The sequence below is a fragment of the Belonocnema kinseyi genome, chromosome 4, assembly GCF_010883055.1.
Source record: "Belonocnema kinseyi isolate 2016_QV_RU_SX_M_011 chromosome 4, B_treatae_v1, whole genome shotgun sequence".
Taxonomy (NCBI): domain Eukaryota; kingdom Metazoa; phylum Arthropoda; class Insecta; order Hymenoptera; family Cynipidae; genus Belonocnema; species Belonocnema kinseyi.
In genome coordinates, this window is record NC_046660.1 from 62,776,047 (window position 1) to 62,788,083 (window position 12,037).

The following is a 12,037-nucleotide window of genomic DNA, read 5'->3' on the forward strand; positions in this document are numbered from 1 at the left end:
CACACTAAGATACATGAATAGACCGAAAAGTAGTAGAAAAAATTAAGTCGGGTGGAGCCTGACCATACCTGAAAATGAAGCAAAAAGTTTGCCGACCACTGCCCTAGGGGACTGCCCGGCCCGGGGTGGCTTCCCCCGACCGCAATCGGGCCGCCAACCGTCGGCACTAGTTTGGGAATCGCTGGAGTAGTAGACTAAAGATAATTGTGTATTCCTTTTTTACTCAGTACTGTATGATGCAGTAGACAAGTATGTACCTTGGCGTAAGGTTCGAAAGAACAAATACCCAGTATATTTTTCGCGAGAACTAGTTAAATTGCTTGCAGAAAAAAGAGAAGCTCATTATCGGAATAAAATTTCAGGCCTTCAATCGGAATATGATAATTTTTCAAACTTAAGAGCTAAATCTAAAACTTGAAGAAAAAATTGTCGCTCGCATCATGTTCAAAATGTAGAAAATAATATCCCATACAATCCCAAAGCTTTCTGGCGTCACGTCAATGAAAACAGAATTGAGAATGGACTAATTCCTAATATGATGTACCTTCACGATAGACAAGCAGATTCTATACCGGTCATATTAGAGTTTTTGGCTGACAATTTTGCTTCTGTATATGTAAATACCGATCTCTCTGAATACACGACTAATAAAGGAACATATTTAGATGCAGGTAGTATAGACATTACATTATTAGAATTATTTGAGCGAATATGTTCAATTGATTGTAATAAAGGACCCGGTCCCGATGGAATAGCTCCTATTTTCCTAAAGAATAATTGTTGCGCTATTGCTAAACTACTATGGCTTCTCTATAATAAATCCCTATCCACAGGAGTTTTTCCGCAGAAGTGGAAATGTAGCCACATTGCTCCTGTATACAAAGCGGGTGATAAAGCTCACATAAAAAATTACAGACCACTTAGTATTATTAATTTAATTGTCAAAATATTTCAGAGTATAATTGCAGACAAAATATCCGTCTGGAGTAGAAATAATTTGGTTGATGAGCAGCATGGTTTCATTTCCGGTAGAACAACATGTTCTAATTTAACCATTTATACCCAATTCATAAATCAGGCAATAGATAGGAAATTACAAGTTGATGCAATTTATACAGATTTTTCGAAAGCATTCGACAAAGTTAATCATTTGAGATTAATCCAAAAGCTCAAAGCTTTTTGATTTCATGGGAAGATACTAGAATGGTTTAATAGTTATATAACTGGGTGGCGGCTACTTGTAAATAACCCAAAATATTTCTAAATTCTTTGAAATCTTTTGAAATCCTTTGAAACTTTTTAAAACTCTTGAAAATTCATTGGTGTTTTTAAAAATGCACTAATACCTTTGAAATCCTTTGGAATATCTTCAAATTATTGAAATATATTTAAAAATCTTTGGAATATTTTTTAATGTCCTAAAATAATTCACAATTTTTTTCAATCTTTCGAACTAAAATTTTTTCGACGACTGTCCCACTGTTCGAAGTTGGCGAAACGTAGTCTTCGTTCGGAATCAATTTGCTATTAAATAAAAACAAACATATTCGCGTTTTAAACAAAGTGCATTTTTTATAGTCGTTTCTTATATATTAAGAATACACTGTACAAGTTTCAAGAATTTTTATCAACAAACGGCCGAATACACGCGAGTTGTGTTTTACAAAACATCGATTTTTGATCGAAAAATTGTCGAAGTTTTTATTGTTTATTTTGAGTAATAATTATCAAATGAAAAAGTTTCATGAGAAAAATTTGTCGGCCAGGTCAAGCTGAAGACGAAAGTATATTTTATTTTATTTTTCTGCCACTTTTTTTTATCGATAGATTTTCCCGTGTGGACAATACTTCTACGCGGTTTCGAGCGCTTGTCGAATTGTTGAATCCGTCACCTCAATTGATAATGATATCGAACTACTATCTGAAGTAAACATGTTATCAATCTGAAAAATTTGAACATGAGATCAAAGTGATTTCCTTCCTTATAAATTAAAAAAAAATATATATATATTTATGTGAGACTGGTTGTCGGAAGAAACACGATTTAATCATTTTCTTGTATAATCGATACTAGATAATATAAAATTAGTTAATTGAAATGACTCTCATTATCGATTGAACTGCTGCTGAGATGAGGTGGAAATTAATAATAGGTAAATAACCCATTTTCATTTAGTTTTTTCTTGATCCTCAAAATTAATTGTTTATTTATTTCAATATTTATTATGGTTAAATGAAGTATTTGAGCTTCAATTTACAAAATCTTGAAGAATTGATAATAATATCTGCAATTTTAAAAGACTTATAAAATGTTAAAAAATTAATTTATATTTAACAAATATTAAATGTAAAAGAATTTTTTTAAATATTAATTGTTATATAAATTTCAGGAGTCATTTTCCTTGCGCTGGTTTTTGCCAGCGCTTGTCTAGATCCTGAACCTGATCCAATGGCTCAAAATGGCCAGGTCAAAATTGAGATAAAAAATACGAGTGTAGTTCTGGAATTCACAATTAAAGGTAAATAAATAAAATAAATGTTTAACAACGATTATTTCATCAAGGTTGCTACAAAATCTCAATTTATAAGTTCCTTGACTTTTTCCTGACTAATTTTTTATTTTCCATGACAATTATAATTTGTTTACGTATAAAAAAACAAACTTATACCTAGAAGAACAATAATGTTAATGCGAAAACTATTTTTTTTCTATATTTATTTTAAAGATGTTTAGTTACAATAGTCATACAGAATTTTATAAGTGGTCAACCACAAATTGCGTTAGACGATTTGGGATTTTACATAAAAAAAAGATGAATTTTCAACCAACAAAATTAATTTTCGAAAAAAAGAGATAATTTTCAACATAATATATGACGTTTAAACTAAAAGTATAAATTTTAGATTTAAAAAAATGCTTTTAAAAATTAATGAATTTTAAACAAAATAATTCAATATTCAACCAAGAAGATTAATTTTCTACAAAAAATATGAATTTGAAAAAAAATGTATGGATTTTCAAACAAATAGATGAGTTTTCAAAATATAAAGATACATTCTCAACCAAAAAAAGGAAATTGAACAACATGTTTTAAGTTTTAGCCAAAGAGATGAATCTTTAAAAAAATTAATTCTCAACAAAAAGTGTAATAATTGATATATCTACAAAAAATATTTTAATTTTCACTAAAAAACAGTTGAATTCAAGCAAAAAAGACGAATTTTTGAAAAAATAGTTGAGTTTTTAATCCAAAAATATAAATTTATACAAAAAAGTCAATTTCCAACAAAACTGTTAAATCTAAAAACAACGAATTTCCCACATAACAGTTGAGTTTTCAGCCCAAAAAAATTAAGTGTCAACCCAAGAGTCTTAAACAAAATAAATTAATTCTCAACTAAAAAGGTAAATTTTTAAGATAACATGAAATAATTAGATTCTAGTCAGAAATTATATTTCGACAAAAAAAAAGCAAATTTCAAACAAAATAGTTGAATTTTCTACCAACGAAATGAATTTGTAAATAAAATTAATGAATTTCTATTTATTAACATGAAAATATGCAAATTTAAAAATCCATTATTAAGCCAATTTTTTAATATAAGGTTTTGCATATTTTCAAAAACAATAATTAATCATTAATAATTTCGAATTGCAAGCGTCTGAAATTTTAAAAAATAATACGAACTATTTCGGACAATTTAATTGGAAAAAGAAGTAGAATTGTATAATTTCTAAGTCGAAGTGCTAAAAACTGAATAATTTTAATTTGATTTGAAGCGTCGCAAAGATACAATGATTTTATATTAAAATTTAAAAAATATGACAGTATAAAAACGTTAAAAATAGCATATTTAAGATTCAAATGTTGCAAATTGGGTCATTTCAAAATTCAGAGGAATTGAAATTGTATTCTTTATAAGTAGAAGCGTTGAAAATTAAATAATTAAAGATTGAAAACTTTTTAGTTTGAATAATTTGAATTCAAAGCGATGAAAATTTAACAATTTAATATTGAAAGCTAAATTGAATCTTTCAAAGTCAAAGCTTCTGAAATTCTAGAATTTTAAATTATCGTTACCCGAACGTTGAAACTTAAACGAATGTGAACTTCATTTAAAACTGAACAAAATTTTAATCACCAAAAATTGTGATAGTAAAACTGTTTTATACTCAAACCCTTTAAAGATTCAATTATCTGAAGCAAATTCAAATCACTTGAAATAAATAATTTTTAAATTGCTAATAATATTTTCCATAATTTAACCAATTCAATTTTAATTGAAAATTAAAAACTATGAAAGAACAAAATTTAAAATTTAGCGTTATTCATCAAAATTCATAACTCTAAAATTGTAACCACTCAAAATTACCGAAATTGTCCATTTACTGATGTATCAATTTCAAATAGTTTAAATTTCATCATTTTTTTACTTTAAACTCAATTTTTCATTTCAAATCTTCCTTTAGAATTACTATTCATTCTAGAAATTTTCGATTATAAAATATTTTTCAATTTAAAAAACTTATTTGTTTAAATCTTCAACTAAAAAGCGCACAATTTTAAGATCTTACATAGAAAATTAAAAATTAAAATTAAGAATATAAAATGATATTTCTATGATAAGAAAAAACTGACTATCAACACTTCTAAGGTAGTTGTGCCAAAAGTCAGATATGTGCAAAAAATAGTGTTTCTATGATTTTAAGAATTAAAATATTGTAACTGATGTTATTTCAAATAAAAAACATGCCTTTTTTATGAAAAATGTTAAAATTCACAGAGAAAAAAACATTAATTTTAACCATGTTTTTTGCAATTGAATTTTGTCTGACTCCCGCTTTTTACAAATTTTTTAAAAATGAATCAATTTTAATAAATGACTTCTTTTTTCCGGGAAAACATTCTCTACAAATTTACTGTTTCCAATATAAAAAATAACTAAATAATTCTAAAATATATTTATTTGGTTTAAAAAATTTCGCTAAACAAAAAATTGTTCTAACGATTTAGAGCCATAAAACCCATAGAAAAATTTACTTTCAAAATAGGAAACAGTATAGTTGTAGAGAATATCTTTCCGGAAAAAATAAGCCGTTATTTATTAAAATAGAATCATTTTTCAAAAATTGGTAAGAAGCGACGGTCAGAAAAAATTCAATTTCAAAAAACGTGGTTAAAATTAATGCTTTTGTTGTTGTGAATTTCGATATTTTTCATAAAAAATAATGTGTTTTATTTGGAATGACATCAGTTACAATATTTTGATTCTTAGAATCATAGAAAAACTATTTTTCTAGGGAAATGGTCCTACAATTTTAAATATTAGAATTTGAAACAACAATATATCAAAATTAAAAACTCGAAACCTTCAAAAATTAATCTAAAAATTAATTTAAGAAAAAACTTTAGTTTCAAAACCTTAAAAATTAAACTGCTTTAGAATTGTACATTCAAAATAGAATTGAAAATTATTTTAAAGACGAGAAATATAATTTTAATAAGTATCATATCATGTAGTATCATGTGACATTTAAAAGGACTGGACAGATTTTTTTTACTAAAAGATGTGATTTTTTTTCAAATCAATAGTCACTCTCATTATCGCCATTTCAAATTGCAGAATTTCAAAAATTGCGAGAAATATTGTAAACCTTTGATATTTCATTATTGTAAACACTTTGAAAAATATATATTTTCTATTTGGGAATTCTCAAGAGTTACAAAATGCGCGAATCATGAAATACGGGAAATCTCCCGATGTCATAGCTCTCTCCCGATTCTCTCCCGATTTTCTCCCGGTTCAAGTTTCTCCCGATTCTCCCGATTCTCCTGGGTAGGTAGCCACTCTGACTATAGACTGCAAATGGACTACCATAGGGGCCAAATCTTGAAAATCGGGTACTTTAGGGACCCGAAATAAATTTATTATAATAATTTTCCAGGTGGATCAAAATTACGAATCAGCCTCTACATCAACGACCCTGACAAGTCTCATCAACATCAAGCAGAATCTTGTGGTCAAAATAAAACTTGCATCAGGAGTGGAGACGAGATTCACACAATGATAGACACTACCACCGGGATTATAAAAGTCTCTCGTTCCATAAACAACCCCAGAGCAGAAATAATCGACTGCATAGAACTGAAGACTGGAGTCGAATGGTTCGGAGGACCCCAAATGCGATACCAACATTGGCCAATTCAACACATGTACTATGAAGAAGAGCCTTATGTTCCAACCCATCCAACCAACATGGCAGTGACAGAACGATACTGGCTTTCCAGCGAAGGCTCTTACATTTTTGTCGAAGACACTGATCCCCTCTTTCTGGATCAGAACAACTTCAAGGACAAGCATCTCTGTCTGATAGCGAAAAATAAAAATCCGTACACGACTCGTGCAAAGGTGACACTCAATTATGAAGTTGGAACAATGATAGCCAACCCTAGAAAAGCTCATGAGCTCGCGATCAAAAATCATTTGGGAAAACCATCAGGAATTCCAGACGAGAGGATGATCAGACATCCTATTTGGTCGACCTGGGCGAGATACAAAGTCAACGTTAGTGATAAAATCGTGAGGGAATTTGCTCAGGAAATTTTATCGAATGGATTTAATAATAGTCAGCTGGAAATTGATGATAATTGGGAAACCTGTTATGGTTCTGCGATTTTTGATAGCGAGAAATTCCCGAATGTTACGAAGCTCACTGGTGACTTGAAGAAGCAAGGATTTAGAACGACTCTTTGGATTCATCCGTTCATCAATGAAGACTGCAGTGCCTACGAAGATGCTTTCAATGAAGGATATTTCGTTAGGAACAGTAATAACAGCGTTTCCATGTCATGGTGGCAAGGTCAGTTAATAGACAAGAAGAATCAGAAAAAGGTTCTAAATTCTTTCCGAATTATATAGATTTGACAGAACAAACTTATCTGAAGGTAGGGACAATAGACAAGAGAGGTCAACTTTTACCTACAAAGATGAATTTTCAAACAAAAAACATTAAACTTCAATCAAAAACAGTTGAATTTTCAAACAAATAGCTGCATTTTTATGACAAAAAAATTCATTTTCTATACCAAAGAAAGGTGAATTTCCAAACAAAAATTATTTTTAATTTTCCCTCATTATTTGAAAACAATATCTCAAAGAGTTGTATTTTTAATCAGAAAGATAAAATTTCTACCAAAAGAAATGAATTTTCAACCAAATGGTCCAATTTTCAAACAAAAAAACCCATAAAAGTTGAATTCTAAACAAAAAATAATAATTTTTTACCAAGAAAGATGACTTTTCTATCAAAAAATATGGATTTTTTTTACCGATAAAAAAATTTCCAGAAAAGAATTAAATTTTCAATGAAACAAATCATTTGTAATAAAGTAGTTCCACTTTCAACCAACAAATATTTTTTATTAAAATCAATAATAGTCAAATTCAACCGAAAACGATGAATTTTGCTTAGGATAGTTTAATTTTTATCCTAAAAAAATATTGTCTACCAAACGAGATGAATTTTCAATAAAAGAGTTGATTTTTGAGCTAAATGGACAGATTTAAAAAAAATTGACGTTTCAACTAGAAAAGTTGAATTCTCAAACAAAACAAAATAATTTTCAACAAAGAAAGATGGCTTTTCAACCAAAAAGTTGAATTTTTAACCATGAAACCCAATTTCCAACTAAATAATTAAATTTTCAACTAAAGAAATGAATTTTTAAACGAACAAAAAATTTTTTTTAAACTTTAAGAGTTGAGTTTTCAAGTTAAAAAATCGAATTTCGAAGAAGACAGACAAATTTTTAATCATAAAATTTGACTTTTGAACAAAATGGTCCAATTTTCAAATAAAAAACATTGAAGTTTTGCCAGAAACCAAATAGTTGATTTTTCGAGCTATATCGGAAAATTTTTTTGAAGAAAATTTGAACTTTCAACCAGAAAAATTGAATTCTAAACAAAAAATTATAATTTTTAACCAAGAAAGATGGTTTTTTTACTAAAAAAAGATGAATTAAAAAAAATTCAAGAATATAATTAAGTTTTCAATCAAACAAATAAATTCGTAACAAATCAGTTCCACTTTCAATCAACAATTCATCCTAACAAAGATTGTCTACCAAACGAGCTGAATTTTAAACGAAAGAGTTGAATTTCGAGCTAAAAAACAATTTTTGAAGAAGTCAGACCAATTTTTAATTATAAAAATTAAATTTTGAACCAAATGGTCCAGTTTTCAAATAAGAAACATTAAACTTTAGCCAGATATCAAGCAGTTGATTTTTCGAGCTATATCGGAAAAATTTTTCGAAGAAAATTAAACTTTCAACCAGAAAAGTTGAATTCTCAACAAAAAAAATCATTTTTAACTAAGAAAGACGGCTTTTCTACCAAATAGATTAATTTTTAACCATGAACACGAATTTCCAACAAAATAATTAAATTTTCAACTAAAGAGATAAATTTTAAATCACACAAATGAATTTGTAAAAACTTAAAGAGTTGAGTTTTCAAGCTAAGAAATCGAATTTTGAAGAAAACATACAAATTTTTAATCATAAAAGTTGAATTTGGAACTAAATGGTCCAGTTTTCAGATAAAAATAACATTAAACTTTAGCCAGAAATGAAACAGTTGATTTTTCGAGCTAAATGTACGGATTTAAAAAAAATAAAATTGAACTTTCAACTAGAAAAGTACAATTCTCTTTAAAAAAAAAATAATTTTCAACAAGGAAAGATGGCTTTTCTGCCAAAAAGATGAATTTTTAGCCATTAATACCAATTTACAACAAAATAATTAAATTTTCAATCAAACAAATGAATCGAAAATCTAATTTTGAAGACAGGCAAATTTTTAATCATAAAAGTTGAATTTTGAACCTAATGTTCCAATTTTCAAATAAAAAAAATTAAACTTTTAACCAGAAAGGTTGAATTCTCAACAAAAAAAATGTTATCCAAGAAAGATGGCTTTTCTACGAAAAAAGATGAATTTTTAACAAAAGAAAAAAAAACAATTTTCAAGAAAATAATTAATTTTCACCAAATAAATTTGTAACAAAGCAGTTCTACTTTCAATCAACAATTCGTTCTAAAAAAAGATTGTCTCCCAAACGAGCTGAATTTTAAACAAAAGAGTTGAGTTTTCGAGCTAAAAAAACAAATTTTGAAGAAGGCAGACAAAGTTACAATCATGAAAGTTGAATTTTTAACCACATTTTCCAATTTTCAAACGAAAAACATTAAACTTTTGTCAAAAACCAAATAGTTCATTTTTTTGCGCTAAATAGGTGGACTTTTTGTAGAAAATGGAACTTTCAACCAGAAAAGTAGAATTCTCAACAAAACAAAATAATTGTTAACCAAGAAAGAAGGCTTTTCTACAAAAAAGATAAATTTTTAACCAAGAAAACAAATTTCCAACAAAATAATTAAATTTTCAACTAAAGAGATGAATTTTCAAGCTAAAAAATCAAATTTTGAAGAAGACAGACAAATTTTTAATCGTAAAAGTCAACAGCACAGTTTAATTTCGAACCACAAAATATTTTTTTTTTAAATAAACAGTAGTAAATTCTAATAAAAAACGACGAATTTTCTGAAAAGTAATTAAATTTTCAACCTAAAAAAAGATTTCGTACCAAAAGAGATGAATTTTCAACAAAAGAGTTGAGTTTTCAAGCTAAAAAGACGAATTTTAAAGAAGACAAATTATAACCAGAAAAACTTTAATTTTCAACCAAATAGTCCAATTTTCAAACAAGTACTTAAATTTTCATTCATAAAAGATAATCTCATAATAAAAAGTGTAAAAGTTTATATTTCAACCTTAAAAATATTTGGATTTTAAGTAAAAAATAGTTGAATTCTTCGAAAAAATACAAATATTCAACAAACTAGTTGAATTCTGAACTGAAACATATTATTTGTTAAACAAAAAGTTTCATTTTTAAAGAAAAAAATTAATTTTATACAAAAAATGATGAAAACCATGAGTACAATAAAACTTTTTCTAGAAATATTTAAACCCGAAAAATTGAATTATCAACAAAAAACTTGATTTTTAAAGGAACAAAGACGAATTTTAAAAAAACATTGGAATTTTTGACAAATAAAATTACTTTTTAACAAAAAAATTTAATATTTAACCAAATGGTTGAACTAAAAACAAAACTTCAACATAAAATTATATAGTTGAATTTATAAGCCAAACAGACGATTTTTTTAGAAGATAAGCCAAAAAAGAAGACTGAGAGCACAATAACACTTTTTTCAATGTTAACCTGCAAAATAAATTTTTCAACAAAAAAGACCGTTTTTAATTAATAAAGATGACTTTCCTACAAAAAAAAATGAATTTTCAATCCAAAAGGACGAATTTTATAACCAAAAAGACGAATTTTATAGTAAGAAAGACGAATGTTCAACTGAATAGTAGAATTTTCGACCAAAGAAGATGACTTTTTAATTTTAAAAAATATGAAATTTACAACAAAACAGTCGTATTTCCAACTAAAAAGTTGAATTTTGAACCAATTCGTCGAATTTTCAAACAAAAAACACTGCACTTCAGTTGAATTTTAAACCAGAAAAGTTGAATTTTCAAAACAAAAGGTTGAATTTTCAAACTAAAATAGTTGAATTTTCAAAATAATTAAATTTGTATTAACTAAATAATAAACTTTTGAATGAAAAAATATGAATTCTAAGCCGAAAATATAGTAGTGGACTTTACAATAAAAAACTGGGCGGCCTTTTTAATTAGAAAAAATTCCCGGTCATTAAGCTTTAAAACTTTTAAAACTTTAGACGTTTAAAAGTTTTTAAATTTCAAAAATTTTGCATTCAAATACTCATTAATTTACACGTACAAAATGAAACCTGCTAATACTTTTCAACTGAAAAATTTTTAATTAAATGCAGTTAACCTGCCAAATTAAAATTTTTTACTTTGATAAATTATATAATTCAAAGATTCGGATTCAGTTCCAAAAATATAAATCCACATTATAATTTTCAATGCTCCAAATTGAAGAATCAATGAATTTAAAAATATTAAAAATTATATCATTTTAAGCAGTTTTAAGCTAGAAACATTAAAAATTGAAAGATTACATTTTTTTAAATAAACTGAATACTTCTTAAATTAAAAGTTTAATTATTTTAATTTTAAATAGGTTAAAAATCCTTAAAATACTTTAAAATTCTATTTTAAAATCTTCAAACATTTAAATGTTGCTTTACATTTTTTCAAATTTTAAATAATTTTTTAAATTTTTTCAGAACTTCTAAACATTTTTTAAAATGAATTGGAATATCCTAACAAACTTTGCTCACAATTTATTCAAAACCCTGGCAAATAAAAAAAATTCCTTACAATATTCCACATTTATTTTTGATAATTTTGTAAATCTGTTTTAATTTTTTGAAATATTCTCTTAAAATTAATTATTTAAAATAAAAAATCATTTTCAATTTCCCTAGGAAATTTTTTTTTAAGTCTTTCAAAATTCTTAAAAAGCTTCTAAATTCTTTGTTCGAAATCTGCCGAGATCTATATTTGGCTTATAAATATATCTTAAATTTAATCGAAATTTTTTCTAAAAGTAATAAGTGTTCAATAGTTGTAATTATACATCAAAATTCAACAATCTGAGTTACAAATTAAATTTTTTAAATAGAAAAATTAAAAGTGTAACGTTCAAATTTTTTTTTTAAGTTTTGTATATTTAATTTATAATTGCAGATTTTAAAGGAACAGCCATATATTGTTAAATATTAAGTACTTGTTCTTTTTCCTAATTAAATTTTTTTATAAATATAATGGTTTAAAAATGAAATATTCTATACTGAAATAATATTTGAAATTTAAGAAAAGCCTTCAATTATGAATATATTATTTTGAACTAATAATCTGCATTTTAAAATTCTTGAAATTAAAATGTAGGCCTAGCAATTTTAAATGTAAAATGTTTTAAGTGCAAAATTTTCGAATTACACATTCTAAACACATTCTTGAAATTCTA

At 26.3% G+C, this 12,037-nt stretch overlaps 1 protein-coding gene across 1 annotated transcript in view; it reads left to right on the forward strand.

The window, feature by feature from the left end:
- Nucleotides 1–2,038: 2,038 nt before the first annotated feature.
- The window catches only part of LOC117171480 (myogenesis-regulating glycosidase), a 16,397-nt gene continuing 6,398 nt past the window's right edge, over nt 2,039–12,037 (forward strand). The window contains exons 1-3 of the mRNA XM_033358837.1: nt 2,039–2,153; nt 2,391–2,519; nt 5,948–6,862. Of these exons, the coding sequence (XP_033214728.1) occupies nt 2,132–2,153; nt 2,391–2,519; nt 5,948–6,862 (1,066 nt within the window). The 5' untranslated portion in view covers nt 2,039–2,131. The remainder of the gene's footprint in view (nt 2,154–2,390; nt 2,520–5,947; nt 6,863–12,037) is intronic.